The sequence below is a fragment of the Calonectris borealis genome, chromosome Z (genome assembly GCF_964195595.1).
Source record: "Calonectris borealis chromosome Z, bCalBor7.hap1.2, whole genome shotgun sequence".
In the NCBI taxonomy this organism is placed as follows: Eukaryota; Metazoa; Chordata; class Aves; order Procellariiformes; family Procellariidae; genus Calonectris; species Calonectris borealis.
This window is the reverse complement of record NC_134352.1, coordinates 62,727,126-62,754,553: the sequence shown is the minus strand read 5'-3', so window position 1 is coordinate 62,754,553 and position 27,428 is coordinate 62,727,126. Positions and strand designations below refer to the sequence as shown.

The 27,428-nt window shown below is 41.1% G+C and overlaps 1 protein-coding gene across 1 annotated transcript in view; it reads left to right on the top strand.

Annotated features, from left to right (window-relative positions):
- The window catches only part of MAST4 (microtubule associated serine/threonine kinase family member 4), a 109,734-nt gene extending 86,194 nt beyond the window's left edge, over positions 1 to 23,540 (top strand). Inside the window, exons 17-26 of the mRNA XM_075138026.1 lie at positions 3,606 to 3,728; positions 3,949 to 4,061; positions 6,000 to 6,127; positions 6,230 to 6,462; positions 8,331 to 8,531; positions 11,336 to 11,565; positions 13,403 to 13,525; positions 15,302 to 15,438; positions 16,145 to 16,326; positions 17,200 to 23,540. Of these exons, the coding sequence (XP_074994127.1) occupies positions 3,606 to 3,728; positions 3,949 to 4,061; positions 6,000 to 6,127; positions 6,230 to 6,462; positions 8,331 to 8,531; positions 11,336 to 11,565; positions 13,403 to 13,525; positions 15,302 to 15,438; positions 16,145 to 16,326; positions 17,200 to 21,086 (5,357 nt within the window). The 3' untranslated portion in view covers positions 21,087 to 23,540. The remainder of the gene's footprint in view (positions 1 to 3,605; positions 3,729 to 3,948; positions 4,062 to 5,999; positions 6,128 to 6,229; positions 6,463 to 8,330; positions 8,532 to 11,335; positions 11,566 to 13,402; positions 13,526 to 15,301; positions 15,439 to 16,144; positions 16,327 to 17,199) is intronic.
- Positions 23,541 to 27,428: the final 3,888 nt, after the last annotated feature.

Genomic DNA, 27,428 nt, shown 5'->3' with positions numbered 1-27,428 from the left:
AGGAAGTAAATAGATATCGGTGAGAACACAAGGTGCCATCTTATTCCACTGTGGTCATTCAGTGCTGTGCTCATTCCATTTTGAGGGAAGAACCTGGCATGTGGTATTAAGAGCAGTGAGCCTGCATAGGCTAATGAAAGCACTGTGCATTTATATTTGTTACTTGATGGAGCAGGATGTATTTGGGAAGGATTGGGAATTTGTGTGAGAGGCAGTAATGAAAAATATTGCACGATTTTTGGAGTGTTAATGTGTGGAAACCCTAGTCACTGACTGCCATTCCACTGGGCAAAGCACTATGTAAACACAGCAAAAAAGGCCTCCAATATAAAAGAGCCCGAATGTAAAGGTATAGTCCTGTTTATAATGAACACTGTATGCCATGAATATAAATACATTGGGGATACTAAGGAAACCAAGTGGCAGGTTGAGTCAGTATGAGAGTACTTGCCAAATTGCTGGCAAACTGAGTCCAGTGGTCAGATTGTGCTGCATATTTTTAGAGCCAATATAAAAAGGAGCTTTAGGAATCAGTTCATAACTGGCCTTACCACAGCCACTCAGGGGGAACGTGAGTATAGCCCAGACCCCAAGTACTATTGACGTGGTCCCAAACAACAGGTCTTCTTTTGGGACAAAATGACGTGACTGAGTTGAGTGAACTGCGTGTCCCTTGCTCCCTGAGCATCTGGGATCTGTGTGAACAGCCCTTAGACTTCACTGTAGCTGATGGTCTGGAGTAAGTGGCATCCAGCAAAGTTTGTTGTTCTCTCTTGCCCCATCTTGAGCAAGTTAAGAGTGAGGGAGGCGTCATGCCCCAGTCAGCTTCTCCACTTGCTGCCTGCTTCATCTGCTGCAAAGGGCATGGCTGCCAAAGGGAAAATGGGAGAGCCACAACTAGTTCCATTCTCTTGTTTTAAGTATACTCCTTTCAGGCATTGTTTCATTGCCAGGATGCTTTTTCCTGGTAAACACAGTGTTAATTCAAGACTGTCACCCTGTGAGAGGCTGGATCAGAAGTACATTGCAACTTCTGCCTCTTTTGCTACAGCTGGTTGAGAAAGTGAATTGGCTAGAATGAGACTGGCTTAAGTGTAATGGTCAGTGCCACCACATGGAGCATCTGTGCAGCTCAATTACAGGCTGATTTCTTTCGACTGTTCATGGTATCTCAAGAGCTGGCAGCCTGAAGAAGGAAATCGGGCAGCCATTTCTTTGAAGCACAGAGGGGTGTTTAGAAACTGCAACAAAGTGTTTTGTTTTTTTTTTTTTAAGTGTCAGAAGCAACTCACAGAAACGGAGGCTGCAATGTGCCATGAAGGCACTGGAAAATAGCACCGTTTATTCCAGGCTCCACCATGCATTTCAAGTGACAGCCCTATCTATTCAATACATATTAGCTAGCTGCATAATACTCCATGAAAATCGTAGTTGTGTATTTGCTTAGGAGACCTGAGTGGTATAGTCAAGTTGAAGGAAGAGAGATAGTTACTCTACTTGTTTTGAAGAAGGAAAATGACAGAAGTTTGGGTTTGAAGTGTCTGGTACCAATCAAGAATTACCCAATTCTGATGCAGTATCCCATTACTGTGCTCAGAGAAGTGTTCACACCTTGGCTAGTGACTTACAATGAGAGATGATTTTGGTATCCTTTGGGAAGATTTGGCTTTTATAAATTTTTCCCTGGTGCAGTCAGAAAAGCAAAGAACCCAACTAGAAACCATGGTACTCTGACTTAAAGACCAATCCTGGAGACTTCACACTTCTTCTATGGCTCTCTCCTGACTTAGCCTTGACGTAAGGAAGTCTACATACTGTATCAGTGTGGTAGGTTGACCCTGGCTGGATGCCAGGTGCCCACCAAGCTGCTCTGTCACTCCCCCTCCTTAACTGGACAGGGGAAGGAAATATGACGAAAGGCTTGTGGGTCAAGGTAAGGACAGGAGATCACTCAGGAGTAACCGTCATGGGCAAAACAGGCTCGACTCGGGAAAATTGCTTTAATTTACTACCAATTAACAACGGAGTAGGATAATGAGAAAGAAAAACAAATCTAAAAACCATTTCCCCCCACCCCTCCCTTCTTCCTGGGCTCAACTTCACTCCCAATTTCTCTATGTCCTCACCCCGAGTGGCGCAGGGGGATGGGGAATGGGAGTTGCGGTCAGTTCGTTACATGTTGTCTATGCCTCTCCTTCCTCCTCACACTCTTCCCCTACTCCAGGGTGGGTTCCCACCCACAGGAGACAGTCTTCCACAAACTTGTCCAATGTGGGTCCTTCCCACGGGTTGTAGTTCTTCACGAACTGCTCCAGCATGGGTCCCTTCCACAGGGTGCAGTCCTTCAAGAACAGACTGCTCCAGCTTGGGTCCCCCACGGGGTCACAAGTCCTGCCGGCAAACCTGCTCCAGCACAGGCTCCTTCTCCACGGGTCCACAGGTCCTGTCAGGAACCTGTTCCAGCGTGGGCTTTCCACGGGGTCACAGCCTCCTTTGGGTGTATCCACCTGCGCCGGTGTGGGGTCCTCCACGGGCTGCAGGTGGATATCTGCTCCACCGTGGACCTCCATGGGCTGCAGGGGGACAGCCTGCCTCACCATGGTCTTCACCATGGGCTGCAGGGAAATCTGCTCCGGTGCCTGGAGCACCTCCTCCCCTCCTTCTCCGCTGACCTTGGTGTTGTTTCTCTCACATATTCTCACTCCTCTCTCCAGCTGCTGTTCTGCAGGTTTTTTTCCCCCCTTGTTAAATACGTTATCACAGAGGTGCTACCACCGTTGCTGATGAGCTTGGCCTTGGCCATCGGTGGGTCCGTCTCGGAGCCAGATGGCATTGGCACTGTCAGACATAGGGGAAGCTTCTGGCAGCTTCTCACAGAAGCCACCCCTGTAGCCCCCCCACTACCAAAACCTTGCCACGTAAACCCAGTACAATCAAGTTGGCAGTAACTTGATTGCAGTTGCTGGTGCAGGTTACCTGTTCAGTTTTTAGAATTAGATTTATGCTTATTAATGCCCTCCTCCCCAGGACAAAAATTCCAGTATTTCACTGTGTTCCTATAATTGTTTCTTAACTTGAAACTAGTGTAATTGTGTAACACGCATTATAACAAGTAGGCAGTAATCGATAAGAAGATAAATGATAAGGTATTTCCTATAGAATTGTATATTACTGCCATAAAACACCAAAAGGAGCTCCTGATCAGCAATGATATTTTCATTGAGCAACTATTAAGAATCATTCTTCATTACTTTCTAACTACTTACTCATTTAGTGCACCTATTTATATTTTCATGACTACTACTACTACAGCTTGTGATGCTGACAAATAATAATTAGTATATCCAGAAAAATAGAAACATTAAAAAGGGGAAGATGATAAAGCAATGCCACCACTATTAAAGAAATGGCAACAACAAAACAGGGGCAGGGAGGTGCTCTGACAGGTTTAAGAGATTCTAGTGGAAATGGGTAGTGGATGTTCCTGCCTACAATGGTGATTGTGCCCTTCCATGATAATTAGCATTTTTTGACTAGGGGTTTAGGTAAATTAATGTCAGAGGATTTGGTATAACTTGCTCAGTGTTTTTCTCTGGCTCCCCCAGGTGGTGCATATGAAGTAAAGCAGCATCAGTTCTTCAGGAGCCTTGACTGGAATAGTCTGCTGAGGCAGAAAGCAGAATTTATTCCACAATTGGAGTCTGAAGACGACACAAGTTATTTTGACAGTAGGTGTTTGATGGTATTATAAAAATGTGATGAACGCCTTGTTTAAATAATCACTGCCTTTGACTTTTGCCTACTGCTTTGAAAATCTCCTGTATCAGAACCACTGGCAGCTTGCGATTTCACTGGTGGTTTGACATTTCAGCAGAAATAATCTTAAGAATAAAATTATGCTTTTAGTTAATATTAAAGCTTGGTACCCATTATTTCCCTTGTCTGTAGCTCGTTCTGAGAAATACCACCATATGGAAACTGAGGAAGAAGATGATACCAATGATGAAGATTTTAATTTGGAGATAAGACAGTTTTCCTCATGTTCACACAGATTTTCAAAAGTAAGTAAAAATTGCTGTAATGTTGTATGTACTGTGTACATAAACATTTTTCAACTTTTACAGAGTTTGGAAATGTTAGATATGGAAGAGATGTATAGGGCATTGTTTCTTAAGGAAATGTTAACTGAAATTGAGCAAGAATGAAATGAATACCATTAAACCAAAACATGGGAAGATTCTGTAGGAAATTATTTCTTGAATACTTATGAAGGTAATAGAAAATGATATAAAGAACTTGGTATTTTCTGTAGAAAATTCATGATAGCATAAGAGGAAGTTTAGGGAAAGTGTTCTGTTAAATGCTAATGCATGTTCCTTATGTTGGTTTCCTTGTACATAGTTTGCATGTTGCTCCAGTTGTATCCTGGGCATCTTGCAGGTGATGGCATAACAGAGATTACAGTCCTAGCCTATAGTAGCTATTAATTAAATTACATTAGACTGAAGGGAAAAAGCAAAGTAGTGGTTAGCATGTGACTTAACCAAGGAGAGATGTGGATTTGAGGGAGTGATTTGAATGCTGTGAATTGAAAGTAAAGCTGACTGTCCGAAGGGTAGTATACTTTGGTAGTTGAGATGAAAGCTAGTTATTGCTGGACAAGGACGCAAGTAGGAGCAGAGTGGACATGCTCAGGAAATACTGTGGAGGATAAATTGGCAGGAAATAATGGAAGTGGAACGCCTATTGAGAATGCTTTTAGTCTTAACATAGCATCCAGCAGTGATTTTCAAAAGCTTTCTGTTTAAGAAGTTTCTTTAGCCTATTTTTAGGAACTGTTTAAAGGTATTTGGAAAGTCTGTGTTTGTATCTTGTTTGTCCTATGCTTTAACGTTATGCTTTAAGGAATTGGTGGGTTTCATGCTGGCTGTGCAGTACCACATATGTGTTATATCTGTGATAGCGTGGAAGAGCAGAGGCAGGAATCGTGGATGTAGTTATCCTCATTCTGTGTAAACTCCTTATTTTGGCTTGGTATGTTTCAAATTCAGATACTGGTAAATGATGCAGTCTCTTTGGAGATAACTTGGACAAGAGGCGATGGGCACAAACTGAAACACAGGTAGTTCTGAAGACAAGGAAACACTTTTTTACTGTGAGGGTGATTGAGCACTGGCACAGGTTGTTCAGAGAGGTTGTGGAGTCTCCATCTTTGGAGGTCTTCAAAAACCACTTGGACATGGTCCTGAGCAACCAGGTCTAGGTGACCCTGCTTGTGGGATGGACAACATGACCTGAAAGGTCCCTTCCAGCCTCATTCTGTGATTCTGTGAACTTCTTGTCCTTTTGAAAGCTCTGTACCACAGTAATAGTTTGGGTTTTTAATGTCATTATGTCATTGCATCTCTAGCTGTGCATCTCAAGCTGTAGAATACACAGCTGACAACTTCTGTGTGCTCTTTGTCAGCTGAGCAAACAACAGACTTCCAATGATCAGAATTTATTTTTTCTAAATCCTTTAGCCAAGGGATTAACTTCAAAGTTAATTCAGATTAATTTGCCTGCTTTCCACCTGACTGGTAGACTAAGTAAGTATCTTAGGGTTAGGGCTTTTTTACCTTGATTGGCTTTATGGTTATAAATTAATCCAAGATGAGCAATTAATCCTGTGACTTAGAGACCCCAAGGCTATGGATTTTGTTTGTACTCTCTTGGTTCACACCAAATGGGGAGAAAGCTGATGAATTCATAATGAGTAGAGATGTTATTCGTGACCCTGTAAGTGAGGAGCCGAGAAAGCAAAATAGGAAAGCATTTTAAGAACACAAACTCTTGGAAATTTAAAAAAACTCAAGAAGCTTGAAGTTTGCACTCTGAAATACTGTATAAACATTTAGAACATTTAGAGTACAACCAGAAATGTGCTTTCCTGCATATCTTTTTATATCAAATGTGTCAGTGATGAATTGGGGTTTTTGTGGTTTTTTTGTCTGTAACAGGTTTTTAGTAGCATAGATCGAGTCATTCAAACGCAAGGTGAAGAAAAGGAAGATGCAGGAGACAAAACAAAAAGTGTAACATTGCCTTCTGTGGAATCTTTAAGCTGGAGTTCAGAATATTCGGAAATGTAAGTAGAAGGAGGTGCTAGAAGTGGTCCACGTCCTGCTTGTCAGGTAGCAGGCCTCCTCATCTCAATAACTGCATGAGAGTTTGCTTATTTTTAATGCAGACAACAAATATCTACATCCATCTCCTCTGACACTGAGAGTAGCAGGCAGCGACACAGTTCTGGTTTGCTTCCGAAGTTGGCCATATCAGCTGAAGGAGAACAGGATGATTCCACCAGCTTAGTGGGACCCCGGGAGGAACAGCAAAAGCCTGCGTTTGTGAGCGAGGAAATAGTGCAAGACGAACCTGAAGTAACCACTCCGGCAAGTACGATCAGCAGCTCCACACTATCAGGTAATTCACAGTGGGTCTCTTGACTGATAACATCAGAAACAGTTGTGGACCTTCTTTGTTTAGCGGTAGCATTCATGGATTTAGAAGTCCCGTATTTCAGAACTACTTTAACAAAAAGCCATCCCGAGAGGGGTCTGGTTTGGGCTCAGGCTCAAGCTAATAAAATCTCATGAAAATATGTATGGGAAAGTTTTGACATTTTTCAAATGCCAACATGTGGTGTCATCCCACTGACTCTGGAGGGCTGCTAGGCAAGTGAATAAAATGGTCACTTGACCATAGAGCCTTTGCAGGACCCTTCTGTGGAGAAAAGGAGTCTTAGATCCCTTGAGCGCTTAAAGCACTATTTTTTTATCTTCCCTTACTGAAGTTGGTGTTCTTTTGATTGATCATCCTGGAGTCATTCCAACTGATCTGTATTGCTGTTTTCTAGCACTCTGTGCTGCACCATTGTGTGTTTTTAATTAAGACATCTTAATGATGTACGCCTTTCAGAATTGGCAGGGTTGTCTTTGACTTGTGGAAGTCACTTTCGTCATTAGGAATCTAGGAGGGAGTGTTATAAACCATTCCCTACTTAAATAATTTATTTCCTTTATGCATCCCTCTCCCAGCTCAAGTATTTGCATGCAATTCAGTAGGATCCATGGCCCCAGTATCTTGCTGGTTTTGTACTTTCAGAGGAGAGTTTTGTATAACTGTGGGAAGACCTGATACTTAACACAGATCTAGGCCCATATCAGTCTCATGATTGTCCATATATAGGTTCTAGTTACCTTCTGTACACATTTACCTGTCTTCAGCTTATTTCTCTTTTGTACCTCACTGAGTTTTCTCAGGATACCACTTTCTATTCCCATATACCTAATTTCCCTTGTAGCCCGCATTTTCCTCCCCCTTCCTCCTCTCCATTTCTGGGAAAATAAATTTGCTCAGGCTCATCCAGCTGTACAACCATTTCCATCTCCTTTCCTTGTCTAAAACCTTGACTGTGTTGTATCCCAAGTCTGGCTCACTCCCCCCAGCCCTGTGTTATGGTGTTGGCATTAGCACAGCAGTCACAGTGACAACTCAAAGCTTCTGATCCTCTTCGGTCACTTATCAATTACACTTAGGAGTATTTCATTTTTCTGTGGTCCATTAGCAGCAGGATATTCAGTGACCTTAAAGGAATACTAGGAATTACTGCTATGTCTTTAAACAGGTGACCTACCCTTGGTGTGTGTTTCATAAGGTCATACAACTTTCCCCTGACATCTTTGAATTTTTGAAGAAATCCCGTGCAGGTAGTTCACGTGACACAAGGCCTTTATGGTTTTTTTTATTGTTTGAAACATTGTTTTCCTTCCTCCATTTGGTATTGTGGAAGTTCATTACCTACAAGACACTAATACAATGTGGTTGTAATGCAGAGTTTAGTGGTGCCAGGTATCTTTCTCCTGTGTGGTAGAAAACCACCCAAAGAATAAAAGTAAAAGATGATAATTAAAAATAAAATTATACTTAGTGTTTTAATGATTTTGGAAAAGTTGTTAAGCTGATAGCAACTCATGCCAGATTGGAGCCTTGTGTAGGATTGGAGCCTTTCATTTACTTTAGGAGGAGTTCACATGAAAAATAAATGTATGATTAAGTTCTCTAAGGTGAGTGCTGCATATTGAGATACAAGACTTGCTTCAGCTTTTGTCTCTTACTTTACTTTAGTCAGTGATTACAAAAAACTATTGCTTCAATTCATTCTGTTAACATTCATGCATTCTGTAAGTCTGGAAGAATTACTCAGATTTCTGTAAAGTTGTTTTATGAACTTGTTAATAGAAGGAAAAATTGCTATCTCACAATTGTACAATCCCTTCTTCTTTGTACAGTTGGCAGTTTTTCAGAGCACTTAGATCAGATAAATGGAAGAAGTGAGAGTGTGGACAGTACAGAAAACTCCTCTAAGCCACCCAATGAAGTTGCATCTCACATGGCTCGTCAGCGATTAGAAAGCACAGAGAAAAAGAAGATCTCTGGAAAAGTCACAAAGTCCCTTTCTGCAAGTGCTTTGTCCCTCATGATCCCAGGAGGTAGAGATAAAGCTTTTTGTTTGAAATGTTATGATTTATGCATACTTCATGGTTTATGACGTAAATGCAAGATTTTTGAGAGTCCAGAATGGATTCTGTGTCACACTTTTTTGTTTCTTGTTGTTCACATGCATTACTAGATGGTGTAATCTCGTCAGCAAGTTACAATGGTCACACTACAGCTGAGGGACCTTTTCTGATGGCAAAAATGTAGTTTATTGATGACTACTTTGTGTTCAACCATGTGCATGCACAGCAGGATGCAGGCTTCAGTCCTTGGCTCATCCTGCAGTAGGGGGGGTGTAGCTTAAGTTTTAAGTAGCTCGCTATGTACAGCTCCAAGAATAGCTGTTTGTTACAGCAGCACATTCAGCCTGACTAGTCCTCTCCCATCTTGCATAAGGAAAGGTGATAAGCTAGAGAGAAGTGTCACAAAAGTAGAAATAGCATGTAGGCTCCTGTTTGTACTACATTGGCTTACTACATTTCAAAATTTGAAGCCAGAAATATTGCTATAAGTAAGTGGAAGTATAATGGTAGTATTGAGTGTTTCCAGATGAAGCATTTGTGCTTTGCTTTTTAATGGTTCAGAAAGTCCAAATTTCCCAAACTTTGAGGGATTTTTTCGAAAAGTGGGATTATGTCTCAACTTTGCACGCTGGCCATGTGCTTTTAGACCTTAGGTGTAGTATCAGCTGGTCTGATAACGTAACCCTGCACTTGCCCCATATGTTTAAAGGTGGCTTTGGCAGTAACTTCAGCAGGCTGCTTTGAGTCCTCAGGCTAGTGGAGAATTGCACAGTGTTGAAGAGTTGGTTCTGATTCTCCTCTTCGACTTCACCTGTCTTTGAGTTGTCAAGCCCATGTGCCCTGTGTGCTCCTTAATACCTTGGTGAGCAAGCAGTGTGCTATTGTGCATTTGTTTTGGAGGCTTTGGAGAGGTGAAAGGCCCATCTGATACCTGTTACTGCAGGAATTTCTGATTCGCCTCATGTTTTCTACCTTTCTTCACCACACAATTTAAAGAACAGCATAGGCTTCTGCAGTACCTGTAATTCCAGCAGCTAACCATGAGGATTTTTTAATAAGATAAGACGAAAATTTTGAGTCTCAGTTAAAGAGGAGTATTTTGCCCTGCTTGAATGAGGGCAACTAGGTGACAATGAAAAGAATACTTAGCGTTTCTATGATGCTGTCCAAATGTGAATGATCATTCTCACAAAATGCATGAGAGATGAAGATGACTTTATTTTTACAATGAGAAAGATAGTGGTGTGTGCTCAGCCTGTTCAGGGCAATATTGACACTGAAAACTGCAAGTGGCTTGCAAACACTCTGGGCTTGTTCCTTGTGTAGACTCTTTCTTCCAAATAATGTTTCTTTCCCAAATGTCGTAAGTGTTTTTTTGGTATAGCCCTGAAACAGTTAGCACCATGGTTATTTTTTTCCCCTTGTAGAAGGCCTGTAGTGCATGCTAATTCTTGAGATTAGCTATCACAGGAGCATGATGTACACACAGCTAATTACACAGCCAAGTAACACTCGAGTTATTCATCAGTTTGTATTTTAGTAGTTCTTTCACAGCTGTCGAGTAAGAATCACTAAGTTCAGAGATGATATAGACTGAGTTACTGTGCTCATTGAACTATGGTTTTCTTTCAGTTTAATCTCAGCATTGTTCTATAAAATCCAAACTTAGCTTTGCCTACACCTAAAAATGTTGTCATTATATCAACCAAAAAATCTTATGTCCAAAAAACCTACCTTATTCATGTTTATCCATAAAATAAACTACAGCAACAGATGGCAGTGTCCCTGACCTGAGTCATGTAGCTGAGAGTCACAGGACATGTCCCACACGCAGCAGAAAGCGGAGCGCAGGGTATCTGGGCGGGTTTCAGAGCCAGAGGGTGACAGTGACAGCCCCCTCAGGGCTTGGTTGTTCTGTGGTATTTCAGCATTAACCCAGCGATACCGATCTCTGGGAGCCTCTGGTGACTTGCACCAGGGAGTAGCGCCTCAGCTCTCAAAGTGTATCTGCCCTTGCATGACATGGTTTGTCACGGACACCAAACCTGGAATCTTTCTGGGCTGCATTCCTTTGCAGAGCTGTCTGTTGCAGTTACCAAAGTGTGTTTTATGCTGCTGCAATTGTGTTTACATTTGCACATGCATGAGCACATAGTGCTTTCAAAACAATTAAATAAAACAAAGCTGTAACTGATACTGTTGTTGCAAGAAATTCTTGTGGTCTTGCATGATGTAGCAGGATGTAGAAATGGAGACTTGGTACAAGCATTGAGTTACTGTCCTATGTACCAACTAGATATTGTGGTTTATCTGTATCTATACATAACTGAAACCAAAAAAACAACTAGCACTTTGTTAGCACTGCTGGATGATTTGGGGAATGGTTTTGGGTGTAATCACAATAACATCTGCTACCAAACTCTGATTTTCTTTTCATGAGTGTTTGTTAGGAGGAGGCTGAGAATTGTTCTTTCAGAGTTAGCAATGAGTGTGTTTCCTATCTAAAAGGAAAAAGTAATCTACATCTAACAAGTTAACCCTTGAATTTAAAAATACAGTTTATGCTACAGGGAAAGAAATACAGTTCTAACATCTGGTTGTTGGTTAAACTTCTCATTCACTAAGGTACACACCGATTGAGGAGAGAATGTTTATGCAAAGGCAATGATACATTTTGACACAAAGGTGTCATAAAACTAAGCAAATTCAGTGTTCTGTGTCTGTATTTTTGTGTGCTCAGAAAGTACTCTAATAGGCAGATTTTTTTCTTCCAGATGTGTTTGGTGTTTCTCCTTTGGGAAGTCCTATGTCTCCTCATTCCCTATCATCTGATCCTTCATCCTCCCGAGATTCATCTCCCAGCCGTGATTCATCAATTGCTGCTGCAAGTCCTCATCAACCGATAGTAATTCACAGTTCAGGAAAAAAGTATGGCTTCACCATCCGAGCAATCAGGGTTTACGTGGGTGACAGCGATATCTACACCGTGCACCATATTGTTTGGGTAAGATAATACAGTTTTTTGCTTATATACAGTCACAGAATATTGTGATGATATATTTGCTTTTGATTTTTGTACCTGTGGTACCTGTTTGTTGGCAGTTACTGTGTAAATCGTGGTGGTGTGCGAAACAATTTTCTTAGAACTAAATTTGTGCCGGTACACAAGACCAGTGTTGGCTGTAGGGATGACAGAAGCCACCTTTGGCAGAAGTGGTACCTACATATGATGTTGACCTTCTGCAGGGGTTACTTTCACTTCTGGCAAGTTTGGCAGTTGTGAACAACCATGTCTAAGTTCAGAGTACTGTAGCTTAGAAAACCAAAGGGTTGCTGCAGCCCCTCTTTGATTGGGGGCAGGATCTGCAAAACAAGGAGATTGTAAAAAGAAATTGTTGAAAAACACATGGAGTTTATTAAGCTGCGTCAGTTAAGGGATTCATGAAAGTCAGTGGTATTTTACTAGACACAAGTAGGCTGATTTCAGGCACTGACTTTCTTTTGTGTAGAAATGTGCAAATCATTTGGAATTGTGAAAACCTTTGAGGATTCTATGGCACGGGAAAAAGACTATCTTGAATAACATGTATTTTTCATCCTCTGTTCACTACTGATTTGAACGAAGGCTGAAGGAAAAGCAGCTCTTGCATTTCATTGCTTATCAACCTCCTTAATTGTAAAATAAATATATATTTATGTAAATAGATAGATAGATATTTATTTTATAATTGAGGTTGATAACAAATTCTGCATTTTATATCTTTTATCTATTATACATACATAAATATTTTGTGTGTGTACAAACTAAAATATTTCAACTACCTTAAAATAATTTTGAAAAATTGATTACAAATATATCAAAAACTTTGAAGTTTTGTACAGTGCTTTGGTTTAAATATGTATTGTAGGTTTTGAAGAAGGAATGCTACTGATGTAGCTAGAATGCTACTAAATACTACTGTGTATTACTCATTTTTCTTTCATGTTGTTTACCTCTCAGAGGTAATTAATCCATCAAGAACATTGAATCTGGAGAATGGGGTACATTTGATAATGGAATAAATAAAAAAATCAGATTTCTTGCCACTGGTGTAACATCACATCAGTGAAGGAAGGGAAGAAAATGGTACCTTGCAGTAAAAGTGAAACCTTGGCTTTTTTCCAAAATACAAGAGGTTTGTTGGGGTTTTTGGCTCTGTAACACTGTAGGTTTCAGTAGTGGCTGCATGACTTAAAATTCTTTGAAAGCTCATTTTAAAATACGATGAATTGTTTAAGCCACCTGCAAAATAATTTGCAATTCAGTTTGGTTTTGGTCTTTTGTCACCTTTGTGCTGCACTGTTCCTTCTAATGGGCAGCCTTGTGAATTTGAACCAAGTGAAAACAATCCTTAATTATATGGTGGAGTTAATTTTTATCATGATTAGGGTACTGCATGTGACCGCTGCCTTAATTACTTCAGTATTTCTCAATGTCGGATGCTAAAAATCTTCATTCAATCCTGAAATTTTGCCATGGGGAGTAAATCACCCCTTCTTTATCATGCATGAAGACTGCTCTGCTGTACAGAGCTTACTTAATACCAGTGGCATCAAGCAGTGTTTCAGTGAGCTTTGAAACCATTGCAGGCCCTGTGTAAGTATAAAGTTTGAGTAGGTAGTTGATGGTGGAATGGCTGGTCTGATTTTTCTTCTTCCCTTATATAACTTAGTATCTGTAAGATCTCTTCATTGCCAACTGGTTTTATAGAAAGCGTTCATTAAACAAAGCCGCCTCTTGAAAGTATGAAGGTGAAACAGGAGTCCATTTTGTGTATATTCTCTTCGTCTCTGATTTCCAGAATGTGGAAGAAGGAGGTGCAGCTTACCAAGCGGGTTTAAAAGCTGGAGATCTGATTACTCATATCAACGGAGAGCCAGTGCATGGTCTTGTTCATACGGAAGTCATTGAGTTGTTGTTAAAGGTAATTCTTGGACAACTGGGATACAGAAGCGCTTGCTGTTTTCACCAAGGATTGATGTGTTACGTTTGTTTCCTTTAGAGATTAGTTATCAGATTTTGTGGTTGTTCAAGTACAAACTCTAAGCTACTATTGCACTAGATCTGGAGGAAGGTCAGCGACTTCATATATCCTGCTATGATTTTAGTTTCTTTGCAATAAACTGGCACTGCTGCTGAGATAGCTGAAGTACATTCGAGGCACTGACACAGAGATGTCTCTGTCTCTCAAAAAATTTGACATTTTCAAGCACTTTCTTGAATTCCCCCATCTTCATCAGGTGATTCAGGCTTTTGATGATGATGCTATTTCTCGTTTTCTCCTGTTAAAGTGAAATCAATGAGCAAAAGTGGAAATAAAGAATATGAAATACTTTCTTGCCTACTGTACAGGAACTTGCCTCTCATAATCTTAAGGCCCAAAAGGTTTTTGTCTCATGTATAGCCAGGCATATCCCACAGAGCTTCTTTGCTTAATGAAGTTCTGATCCTGCAGTTGGACTTTTATGAATAATCTATCACATTTTTCTCTTGTGGAGTTTTCCGAGGTCTATCCTATTAGAAAATTACAGTTTTTCCTTAAAAACAAACAAACAAAAAACCCAGTTTTTTTTTTAACGAACAGTAGTGTCTTAGCTTTTCACTGTAGCTCATTATAGTGCAGTTTTTATATAAACTTTTCAGCACAGACTAATGTTTGTCAAAATTATTTTAGACAGCTGTATATTTACTTCCTATTTTATTAACAATTTATACTGTTACATGTAGAGCTTTGCTGTCAAAGGGAGTAGTCACTTACAAAAGAAGATTGGAAAGCAATGAAGTAATGGGGAAATATAAAGAGCTGAGGAAAGATGCAAAATACGCTTTTCCTTAAGTCTTTATTTTCCTTCTCTGAAACCAGGAAGAACTTCCAAGTTTTCCAATTTTGCAAGAAACATATAAGAGAAAATTCTGTAGTTTTAGATAGTTGGGTCTGCAGTTGTTTTCTGTGTCAGATACAGAAAAAGAGAAACATGACAACCCTGCACACTCCTTACAAGAGTAAAATCAAAACAAGAGATTGTTGTTTATTCAAATGTGCTGTATCATAAATGAATTTGGGCTATTGCAATTCCTTTGAAAAGAAGTTCACTGTAGTGGTGTACAGTGCTGGGCAGCAGGTATGGATGTTAAAAATTTAATATAGATATTTCCAGTTGGTTTTATTTATTGAATCATCTGTTCATGCAAACAGTCCTAAAAAGCTTAACTTAATTATATTTGTTACCTCTTTTGAACAACATAAAAGGATTGTTTGGGGTTGATAATGAAGATCAAGTTTTCTCCTCCATTTCACCATTGTAACAGTCAGTATTCTGAGACACAAATGGCCAGTGAATGGACCACTGTTATTTGTGGCAAAACAGGATGTTTCTGTAGAAGCTTTCACCTTGAAAATTGCAGACTTGGTCAGTCCTTGGTCTCCTCCTGTCCAGCTACAATTATTGGAATTTCTCCTTGTCTCAAAGCTAGAAGAGAGGAAGTTTAGGAAATTTGGCAGAATTTGAGAATTTTCTAATCATTGTTTATCTGACATAAATTAGCCTGGCAACATCTGCATAGGGCTTCCTACACTGCCAGCTCTTACTCTGATGCTGGAGTTCTGTCTCGTTGCAGTTGCATTTGTGGTGTAGCTTCAATTTAAGGCAAAGTCATCTTCTATTACTCACACCTAAAGGTTCCTTCTCCATTTTGGCAGAGTGGTAACAAAGTCTCGGTAACGACAACCCCTTTTGAAAACACTTCCATCAAGACAGGACCTGCCAGGCGAAACAGCTACAGGAGCCGAATGGTCAGGCGCAGTAAGAAAACCAAAAAGAAAGAGAGTTTAGAGAGGTGAGTAATCGTTCTGTTTCATCGTGAATATGTTTCCGTGTGTGTTTGTATACAGAACAATTAATTTAAAATACGAAGTTAATATTTTGAGTTAATGTTTTTCTCTTGTCTTCTACATCTTTTTACCTTCTTCTGTGAGATCCTATGGTTGTAACACATTCTTCCAACCCTGTTTTGCCTAAACTAGATCTGTTAAAATAACCCCTAAAAATTTTGCATGGCACACATGTATGGGGAAGAAAGTGAATAACTGAGGTTGCATCTTAATTTGGTTTAAGTATATCTTTTTGTACTTGTTTAATTAAACTTTCTAGTGCTAAGTTTATGAGCATTTTTAGTTTGATGATAAGTTTATGTGTGTTTTGTAAATACACTGCTAGTACTTTATAGATATTCCTTCAGTTTTGGTGGGCTTTTAAATTAAGAAAAGGAAGATTTATATTCATGTTCTTCTGAAATACAGTGAGTAAATTTTAGTACAAATATCTATCCCACCTATTAGAAAATGATGATATTTTCTAAACTTCATGCTGTGCAGTATGGTTTGCTTTCATGTAAACATAGATTTAGCATTTGCTTTTTCTGAGGGTAACAGGAGAGGGAAGCAATGTCAGCTTGCACGAGTTTTGCCGGTAATTAATTTGCCGGTAATAGTATCTTCTATGCATCTTAACTTTTGATTAATGCTGTGCTCTTCTCACCCTAGGAGAAGATCTCTCTTTAAAAAGCTGGCCAAGCAACCCTCTCCTCTTCTTCACACCAGCAGAAGTTTTTCCTGCCTGAACCGATCACTTTCATCAGGGGAGAGCTTGCCTGGGTCTCCAACCCACAGCTTATCTCCTAGATCACCTACCCCAAGCTACCGCTCTACTCCTGATTTTCCATCTGGTGAGTGTGAAGGAGGAGGGCAAGGAAAAGGACTTGAAGTGTCCTTCACTACTTCTTGTGAGCCCCCCAGATCTGTTTTACTCTGCCAAGAGTAGTCAGCTCTGACAAGCATAATCATTGAACAGCTGATTTCTGTCTGGAAAAAGGGAGAAAGATTCCTGATGCAAAATCAAAGGTGTTTTCATGATACAGAAGTACCTAAAAGGGAACTGTCTGCTAGGTTTGTCCCAGAGTTTAAATCCAAGTCCAATAGCTGTAAGTGGAGTAATAAACAATCCAAGTTTGGAGTAAAAGGTGGAATCTTGCCTAGGAGAGGCTGATTGATAAAAGAACAAAACTGACAAAAAAGTTGCTACATAATGGAAGTAGCATGGGCACTCCTGAATGCAGATTTATTGAAAAGATTGGTTAGGTGCTGAAATATGCATCTTTCTGGCTCCTAAAAGCCTGCCCCTTTTTCCTGTTTTACTTCTGTCATGATTTTAGTGCATACTAAAAGTGACTACTGTTGTACAATCCCTTGGCAAAAGTAAATTATTTTCAAGGAAAAGCAAAGGCAAGGAAAGCCTTGATCATTGCTTTGAAGTGGTAGAAAGCATTAGCTATTTTATTTAAATAGAAGGAAACGATAACTTAAAGGGGATGAAGGAACAGAGGGGCAAAGGGAGAAATAGCAACGTAATTGGAGTGATGAGAGGTTTACAGCCCAGTCACTCAAAACCTTCCACAAATTCTGGAACATTGTGGCAGCAGATGGCACATAGGCCTTTTGGACTGGTGAAAAGTTCCATGTCTCACTGAACATTTAGACAAGATTCAAAAAATCTTGCTAATCTTATGTTTGTTTGGTTTGATTGTTTGTTCTTTTTGTAGGTACTAACTCTTCCCAGAGTAGCTCCCCTAGTTCAAGTGCTCCCAATTCTCCAGCTGGTTCAGGACACATAAGACCCAGCACTCTTCATGGCTTGGGTCCAAAGCTTGGAGGGCAAAGATACAGATCGGGAAGACGCAAATCAGCTGGCAGCATTCCTCTCTCTCCTCTTGCACGGACACCTTCTCCAACACCCCAGCCGACATCCCCTCAGCGATCTCCATCACCATTGCTAGGACATTCGATTGGAAGTACAAAAATAGCTCAATCTTTTCCTAGCAAAATGCACTCCCCTCCAACTATTGTAAGGCATATTGTTAGGCCAAAGAGTGCAGAGCCACCAAGATCTCCACTGTTAAAGAGAGTCCAATCTGAAGAGAAACTTGCGCCCTCTTATGGCAATGATAAGAAACACTTATGTTCACGAAAACACAGTCTGGAAGTGACCCAGGAAGAAGTGAATAGAGAATTGTCCCAAAGGGAAGTAACTCTTCAGAGCTTGGAGGAGAATGTATGTGATGTGCCATCACTCACACGAGTCAGGCCTGCAGAGCAGGGCTGCTTGAAACGACCCATCTCCCGAAAATTAGGTAGGCAAGAATCCATCGATGAGCTAGACAGAGAGAAGCTGAAGGTCAAGATAGTTATGAAAAAGCAAGATTTTGCTGAAAAAACTGTACATACTGCTGTACATGAACCTAGCAGTGAACCAGAAAATCCCAGTACCCTAAGATTGGAAGAAAGAGACAAAAAAGCATTCCAGAAGGTATTAGAAAAAACAAATCAGTTTGAAACAAAAATTGTTACTTTGGAGACCCAGTCAGTTGGTGGCATACTCAAAGACACCCTTCAAAAGAATGCAAACTTGAGATCAAATGATGGTGTTGCTTTAGATGCACAGATGTTGTGTCACGGGCCTCCGCCTAATGAACTCAGTCATATTTCTTACGACTTCAAAAGAATTTCCCCTCCATGTACACTGCAAGATGTGCTACCTCAGTCCTCTGACAAGATGCTAAATGGAAAGGGAGAAAACACAGATAAAAATGCACCAACAAAAGAATTTGTCAAATTTGAAAGATTAGATGGTAAACTTGCAAATATTGATTATCTTAGAAAGAAAATGTCCATTGAAGAAAAAGATGACAGTGTCTGTCCAGTGCTAAAACCCAAATTGACATCAAACGTTCATGAATGCCTTCAACTTAATACAGGCAGACCCATAAACATACAGCAGGACTCCACTGCAGTGGCCGATGGTAGAGCATTTATCGGCAGTGCACATGCTGCTCAGATTAACTCAGTGTCTTTTGTTCCTCTCAAGACCTTGAATGGCCGAGGGGACGTGAGTGTGGAAAAATCAGTCCTTATTTCCACTGAGGCTCCTGTCAGAAAAAGTCCATCAGAATATAAACTTGATGGGAGGTCTGTTTCCTGTTTGAAGCCAATAGAAGGCACACTAGACATTGCCTTACTTTCTGGGCCACAGGCTTCGAAGACTGAACTGCCATTGTGTGTGCTGCCAGAAGGACAGAGCACCAGCAGTGATGGGGGATCTCCTAAACCCCCAGCACCACAAGGGAGTGGTGGTAAGGCAGAGCTGGCCTGTCAGAAAGAGCAGTTATCAAGCTATTCAAAATCTGGCAAAGTCAATGTATCAGAGCCTCAGGCTCTGCAAACAAGCAAGAGTTCTCCAAATCCACCAGTCATCCCTGTGGCTGCAGAAGTAGTGACAGAGCAAAAGGTTTCTAGTCCAGCTACTAAAGGCAGTATTTCTGTTATCGAAGCTGTTCAAAAGAAAGACACTTCCCTTTCAAAACAGAAGGACAGTTCAATGGAGGCAAAGTCTTGCGTTATGCAAAGTCAGAGTGTTAAACCTACTCAAGCATACTCCAAACTTTCTGCTGTCCAAAGCACTCCTGAAAAAGCTGTAGGAAAAGAGAAGCAAATACAAAAGGAGTTGCCTGCCAAACAGCCAGTAGCCCAGAGAAGTTGTGAGCCTATCCCTGCAAAGGTGGAGGTGATCAGGGAGTCATCTCTGAAGGTATCTGTCTCGGATGTCCTGATAACGAGCTACTCCAAAAGCAATGAAAAAAATTGTGCTGATTTTGCCATTCCACCTCAGATGCAAGGAAAAATGCAGGCAGCTGGCCCCAGGGCGCAACCTAAGGATGGCAGAGAATCACTGAAACAGCCAGGCAAAGATGACAGCACTGTTGCTAGTAGTTTTGTGGAAAGGGAAGTAACCAAGCAGAAAGTTCTGAGTGAATCTAAGAAAGTTATTGCAGAGTCAAAGAGCGAAGCTCTTCCATCCAAACGGCTCATGCAACCCTCAGTAGATTGTGATCCTAAAAATGAGAAGTCTGCACCGGTTTCCTCTGTGCAGAAGGACAATGCTAAAGATTTAGGAAAGAAAGATCAGAAACAACTCACTGACATAAGGCTTCAAACTACTGAGAGAGAGCAGTCCAGCCAAGTTCCTTGGCAGCAACTTAATGCTTCAGGCTCTCCTGCTGTGAGAGACACTGTAAGCAGAAGCTGTGCTGCAGATGTTCACATAGGTGTTCAAGAACATGTGAAACCTGCTGCCACATATGTGGAAAGCAGCAGTAATAAACAGAGGCCAGTCTCCGATACGAGTTCCTCTAAGTCTAAGTACTTGGATAAACAGATATTGTCACAAAAACCATGCACTCCAACCATCAAAGAAAAAGAAACAATTATTCAGGTGTCTACCAGCTCCCGGAAAGATGGGAAACATGCCAGTAAAAATGTGCTAGATCCCCTTTCTTCTGTTTCAGGCTCTTTGAGAAAAATGAGCAATGAACATGTGCAGGCCGAAAGGCGCGTGAGTTTGGAGCATGGCTCAGTAGCCACCCTCCAAATGAGCAGCATCACTCCTGACACCAAACCCAAATCCTCTGCTGTCGGCTCGGTACCAGCAGGCCCGGAGAGTTCTAGGCAGATGCAGAGGCAAGAACCGGCAGGCTTGGGGGAATCTGCTGATCAAAAGCAACTTCACCTCAGTGAAAAACAAACCGTGTCTCCAAAGTTTTCCACTGTGAAGGACTGTCTCTTTCTGAGCAAACAGGCAGACAGAAGTCCTAGTAACCAGATGATCTCTGCAGACAAAAGACCCGAAGGAAAAATATGCACTGATGCACTTTATGTTCAACTTGACAGTGGGAAAGTAGAGCCTACCCTTTGCCTCGCAAACTGCGATGCCAGAGGGAAAGGAGTAGAAAAAGCGACCGCAAATAGCAAAAGCTCTCAAGATTCAAAAGGGAAAGCACAAGTTAATCAAAAACAGCCAGAGGACGCAAACAAGCAGATTGCAATAAAACATTTGTTGTCTGCCAACGGGCAGAGTTCTAGTCGTGTGGCTGCAACACCAGGAAAGCCACTGACTTGTTCAGCCAATTTCTCTGAATGTAGACAAGAAGCATCTGTTTTGTCTTCAGCGAAGAGTGATGCATCTTCAGCAAAGGTTAAAGCAGGCTCACCTGAGCTTCCCGCAACCTGCAAGGAAGTAAATAAGAAAAGCACCTCTTCCACAGGGAGCGGTAAGGCAGAAATAACTAAAAGTGTTTCATTGATGGCCTTGCACAGTGCTGCTGTTGTAGCAGAAGCCCACCACCCTGCTTCAAACCTTGGGGGGAAACCTGGAAATCAAGAAAAGTCTTTTTTTGTTAACACTGTGGATGTAAAGGGAAAAGATGCCGTTCAGGCTCAGCAGTCTGCTTCAAGAAAACAGAATGTAGGTAAAGATTTATCCAGGTCAGCAACCACACCTGACCGCCCTAACGCACTTTCTAATGACAAAGACTCAGCTCGGCAGCGGCGAGGAAAGGAAGCTTCACGGAGCAGTCCTCACAAAAAATCCTGTTAACTGTAAGACCTGGCAGGTGTGAATTCAAGACTAGCTGAAACAATGTCAATATATTGGACTGCATTTAAACCAGCACTGTGTCGTGTCTTTGTGCAGCAAAGCTTTCATGTCACTGAAGAAAGAGAACAAGGGGATATGTAAAGAGAGGACTTTTTTCAAAATGCCTTCCCAATTGTAACCGGTAAAACTGTTACCATATAGTATTTGTACAAAAATACCTTTACAGCTGAGAGCTGTTGAAGAAAAGATTTCCTCTGTAAATACCTAGCGATGTGTTTGGGGTTTGAATGTAGCATATATACTTTGCTGCTGATTGCGTTGTTTACTCTCCCCTTTTTTAAGATAGTTGCTTTGCCACTTATTTGCCATACTCGAATATGAAAGAATTATTAAAACTCAGACCTGGCATGGACAATGCACAAGCGTGGGTCTGACTGGAAAACAAAAACAGGCCACATTTTTACTTACTAAAGATCCTAGCTAGAGGTTAAAAAAAATACTAGTACAGAATAAATATGGTGACTTATTGTGAGTTTTTACATGTATTTTTAATAAGCCAATTTTGATAGTACTGTACCTGGCTGACTGCTTCACCAGATCTAACACAAGACCTAACTGCATCTCCCTACCGCCCAAAGCCTGTCTCTTAGGGTAGGTGTTGTTAAAGCTACGGGAGGACCACTTGGTTATCGGGGCGCCGCAGCAAGAGTCGTGTTCTCTGGTGAAACGGTGGTTCTCGTCTTGTCTATTGGGAGTGTGTTCTGTGACCTTCACCTCAGACAAGGCTGAGACTCTGAAGCACATGCCGTGTGCTTAGTTTTTGCTGCAATCCTCTCTTGAGTTCCTTGAGCTTTTTTAAATTCAGGCCCTTACAGTGTGAGGCACAAGTATAAGCACATGACTTGCAGTACTAGTATGTTCATCCCTGTTTTTTAATACGTTTAGAGAATTCATATTATCATGGCATAATTAGCTTCATATAGCCGTAGCTTTTTTTCTATTTTATGACAAGTAAGGTAAAAAGGAAAAAAGCAGTTTCAGTATCATATCTTCAAAAAAGTTCAGGACATCCGATACATTTTAATACATAGCTGGGGCCTTATGTTGTAGACTTAACTTGCTGTTTTTAGCAAGTAATTCTGGGTTTCATATTCATTTCTAAATGCATTGAGTAGCTCCATACATTTCATAACATAATCTTTTTATTTGTATGCAAAAAAAAAAAATTGTAATTATAAAAGAAGCATTTTGTAACAAAGGAACCTGTTGGAGCTATTTGGTGCTAGAATGTGACTGTCTTTTTACTTTTGCTAAGCCTTATTTAAATTTTGTATACTGTGGAACATGTAGACTTAGATCATTTTAGCGTGGAGGTATTTAGTTTGTTTTGAAGGATGAAAGCTAAAATTTGAAACATGTACAGAAGCACTACAAAATAGCCTTGCAGATGCGTGGTTTTTAATAATGGGGATCAATAGAATGGTGGTTTTGCTTATTTCTGTTATATGTACCCACAGTAGAGCTAGGCCCCTACCTGTTTCATCAGGGCTTACGGGTTGTCTTTCTGTCTCAAAAGCTAGAAAATTGTTCATAAAAATACAGTGTAATCTTGACTTGGAGGTTTGTATGACAGCTGACAGTGTGCAGAATTCATTTCCCTCTGGTGAAAACTTTATTCTACTGATTAGTTGAGTTGGATTACAGCAAACCTGTCATGGAAAGATAATATCACAAACAAGTCCTTCTGATTTTTTTATGTGGCACTGGAACATTCATACTGCCTTTGTGTTCACAGAGGAGCTAGTGAGCAGTGGATAATATTTTTTGAGCGGTTTTAAAGATAAAATGGTCTTGACATTTACAGTTCATCTGTGCTTTGGCAGTTACTACAAATGAATGCTAATGCACTTCGAAATAACATTTCTGTCTGGGAGGTATTTCCTAGTTTACAGTCTTCTGCATTTTTTTCAGCTATCCTCTTGTTTCCTTTAAAGCACATCTAGCTATTTGTTTACAGTATACCTTTATGTATATCTTGTATAGTTCATTATCATTATCACTTCTGACAAATAAGTTCTTTGCATTTTGGAAATGTAACAGTGCTTAAGCTTGTGTTTATGTAATACCTGTTTGTTGGTGTTTACCTTATTGGTGAGCTGTTAGGGATCCTCCTACCTGTGTGCTACTTGGTCAGTCTTTATGTGATTGTAGATCTGGTGTGTTCTTTTGTAGACTTCCTGCTGTAGACTTCCTCAGCTTACAAGAGAAAAAAAAAAAAAAAAAAGAAAAGGAAAAAAAAAAAAAAGAAAAAATCGTTAGGGTCTGTGCAATAAAGTGTTTGCAGTCTTATTTTCTCTAAGAAACTCCTTATGGATGTCATAATTGTTGTATATTGAACACGATTATTTATACTTATGCAGTTGCATAACATTGAAATAAAAATTCAGCATGAAACACTGTTGTGTTATCATTTTTCTTTAAACTGCGTTCACTCCTGTAACTTAAGGCACATCTCTGCTCAACTCAGAGGTGGGTAGTTGTTTTTTTTTTTTTTCCTCTGGGGCAGCTCAGTGCACCTCTTAAGGCACATGCTGGCCAAGAATTTTGCATGAGGAAATGCAGTTTATTCTAGAGACGGAGGAGCTCTGCATAGCTGAGTATGTCGTCTCAGGCAGTGGCTGGAACCACTGCTCTGCTGTTGGGTAGGTAGGCACGAGGTGATGATGGATGACATATCCTGACTGGTCACTAACAATGGCAGTAGGCTGTAATGTGACATTTAAATCTTTCCTCCAAAACATGTATAATTACTTACAATAGGTCAGTATGTTTTTTAGGGTCAAAATACCCAATCTTTATTGGTTTTTTTATTAATGCTGAATTTTCAGCCTTAACAAATTTCCTGGAGCATGTGTAAGTGCAACATTTTCTTCAGTTTTGAAATCTCTACCCCTTGAACGTCATCAAATCTCCCTTTATTCTTTTTTTCTCATAATAGAAGATAAATAGATGCAGTGAACCAGACAGGGGAGATGGAGCAGAGCACCTTAGTATGCAGTGGCCTCTTTGATGAAGAAAAATCCTTTTGCCAGGAGGAGCAACAGAGCAGGATTATTGCTCCCCCAATTTTCATCTTTCCACTTCTTGCAGAAGAGTGGCATCAATTAAAATACCTGTTTCTTTACTGTTCCATTGCCAGTAGCTCTGCACAGCTGGTTGCACATGCCAGGAACTGTTGGTCTGGCGGGAGAGGCTATTTTTGTTCACATTTTTTTATTGCATTGTTTTCTCTGTGTTTTTCCTCTGTACAAAACCAAGTACAGCAGTGATACACATCACTTTTATTGCTTTGCTCTCTGAAACCAATAGGTGAGGGGAAACTGCAGGTCACCCCCAACCTTTCCAACTTGCTGCAACCCAGCAGAAGGCAGATAGTCTGCAAAATCGGTGCACTGGCAGGGGGTGTGATGAGTTGAGGGGAGAGCAGGATCAAGCAGCTCAGGGAAAGGAAATTACTAGAGTTGAGGATTGGCTCTGGATCTAATTGCTCTGCCTGCTGTGCCGTTTCTGGCTGTGGACAGCAGCAGTCACCTCTGCCTGGGGAGGCGTAGAAACCTGCATGCCCAGGCTGAGTCTCCATAGTGTTCAGGGGCAGTGGAAAGGGGTGGTGTAAGGGGTTTGGGCTGAGGAAGAAGTTGGGAGGGAAAGGTTCCTGGTATTATATCTGGCATGGCCTGTCATCCTCACTTCTGCTGTTGAAGAAGAGACTGCACCTCACCTGGAATGGGAACGCTTTCATGGTCTGAAAGGGAAACATGGGCTCCCTTCTTCAGCACTGAACTCACAGTTTGCTATGTTCCCTTAGACCCTGTATTTTTCTCTTATGTAGTTAGCAAGAGTTAGCAGGGATGCCAAGCTTGGATTTGGATGGTGGCTCAGATGGCAGCTTAGAAAGAGTAAAACACAGGACAGGAAGGTACTAGAGTGTGTATGGATGCATGCCCAATTCATAGCTTGAGTTAGCCACAGTTTTTCTTTCCACTGACTGTATCTATAGTACAGTATTTGATTAGCACTGACCAGCTCAATCTCCCAGACATCTGCCAAAGATGGATTTGAATGAACTGGGGATAGCCACTAGAAGTGATGGTTCAAGCTGCAAAGTGTTGGGAGCATCAGGAGGAGTGGAGAAGGCTGCAGAGTAAGAAGACAGTAACAATGTGGGTAAGTTCTAGCACAAGCAAGCCCTTCAAAATGCAGGTGTGAATTAGATACAGGGGCAAGAGGATGTCTGAGAGATTCGCTGAAGAAGGCTGTCATCTGCTGCTGGGGGAGAAGAATTTCCATTGTATTTGCCAGGCAAGGAGGTACGATATGAGTGAGTGGTGAAGAAGGGATTTCACCTGCTCTTTTTCCAGGTACAGACAAGACTAGTGAATTAGAGAAAGTTCTTAAAAGAATGTCTGTCAACATTAGGATTTTTTTTTTAAGTCAGCAGATTTAGAAAGTGACCTCTTCAAGGATCCTGTTCAGAGTAAAATCCTCTTTCAAAAATTGACGTGCATCTTACTGATAGTATCTTGTTTAAGCACTGTTGGGGAAGGAAGAACTTGGCTCTGAGTTTTGGTTTGTCCAACCGAAATAAAGATAAGTGCTTAGCAGTCCCTGAAATGTGACTTGTTAGCTAAGATCTACTCAAGTTTCTCCTCTGTGTAAATACTGATAACAAATCCTATTTTGCAGTTTTGTGCTGTACCATGACTTCAGTGACATCTAGCCCGGGAGCCAGGATGGTGGTGAGTTCGATCCTGTTGGGCACCGTTCACCTCAGGCGATTCCCTTGTTCTCTCTGTGTGCCAGCTCCCCAGCTGTATTTGAAAAAATAAGAGAGAAAAGGCCTGACTGGAAACCAAGGACTGCATCAGATCAAAGCTTGACCGGGTAAACAAATTCTATAAAGAAAAATAGATCTACTGTCTCTTTCCATTTATATCCTTGCTAAGTAATCCCAGAAGACTAAACCTTTGGACTTCAAAAAGTTTTAATATAAAATCTGGACATTTTAGTGTATTATAGCCATATATAAATTTGCCTTCAGAATAATCAGTCTCTGTATTTAGGATTTGCGTATCCTGAAACACACAGTGTATGCTGTTCAGTACTGTTGTTTACACGGTGTCCTATGAATGGCATTTTACAGGCAAATAAGAAAGCAGAGATGACGCTGTAAAGTAAATCAAAGAGAAAATAAAAATGACCACAGATGAAGATAACGGTCATCAAAAACAAGTTGTGTGGAGGGAAAGAGATGGGTTGCAGGAAAGTCTGTACTTAATACTCTGTGTGCAAATATATATCGCATGGGAACACGTTCACCATTTCGCCTTTTCAGCTGTCTTTGAGTTTTAACCGACTGAAGTTTGCACATGAGCCCACGCCATGATGCTGGGTAGCGTTTCAGAAACTGGTGGTGTTTAAATCCTGTGTTCTTCTCTCCAAATGAAGAGGCATTTCAGAAAGCATCAGCCCAACATGCAGTTTTCCCCTCAAGTCACTGGTATTTGTGGTTCTCCCGCAGTTACTACCTGATACTTGCAGCAATTTTTTTTGCACCTATCCCAAGTCATGAACTGCATCATGCTCCCTTTTAACTTCACTATTTGTCTATCACTTTCCTGAACGCACAAATTTTAAGAGGGAAACAATGGAAGAAGCAGGTCTCTCTTGGATGGTACACACACTGGCATTCATGCTGGATTGTTAGATAACGCAATTATCGGAAGTTGCGCATTTAACCAGTCAGGTTTGCACCTTGAATCCTGAGCTGACTTCAGGAGCATCCCTGCCTTGCTCCCGAGGACGAGTCGGGGAGTCCTCGCCTCGGGCAGTGTGGCTTGCTCAGTGACACTTCTCTCCCTTAGACCAGTCCTTGCGGAAGGGCTCATCTGACGCAGGCAGCCTGTGCAGCTTTGGTGTTCTGCAGTCGGAGCGCAGCGCCTGCTGACGGGGTCAGGAGGAGTTTCTGTGCAGAGCGTGTCAGCAGCCGCAGAAATGGAATATGGGTTAGCCATATGGAGAGTTGTGAGGAGAGGCAACGTCCTGGTACCCAGAATCTGGGAGTGTTTATAGGCAACTGGAGAAGAAACATCAAATGTCTCTCACTGTGCGCCCTTGGGCAGCACGTGGCTACAAAGGCAGGAGGAGGAGAAGCTGTGGGGTAAGGCAGGCGGTGTACGTGATGTGAAGGCATCTGAAAGCTGCAAGAACCCATGTGTTAGTCTGATCTGCTAATAGAGGGTTGAAGGACCTTTTCAAATAAGAGAGGTATTTCTTACTTGAGAA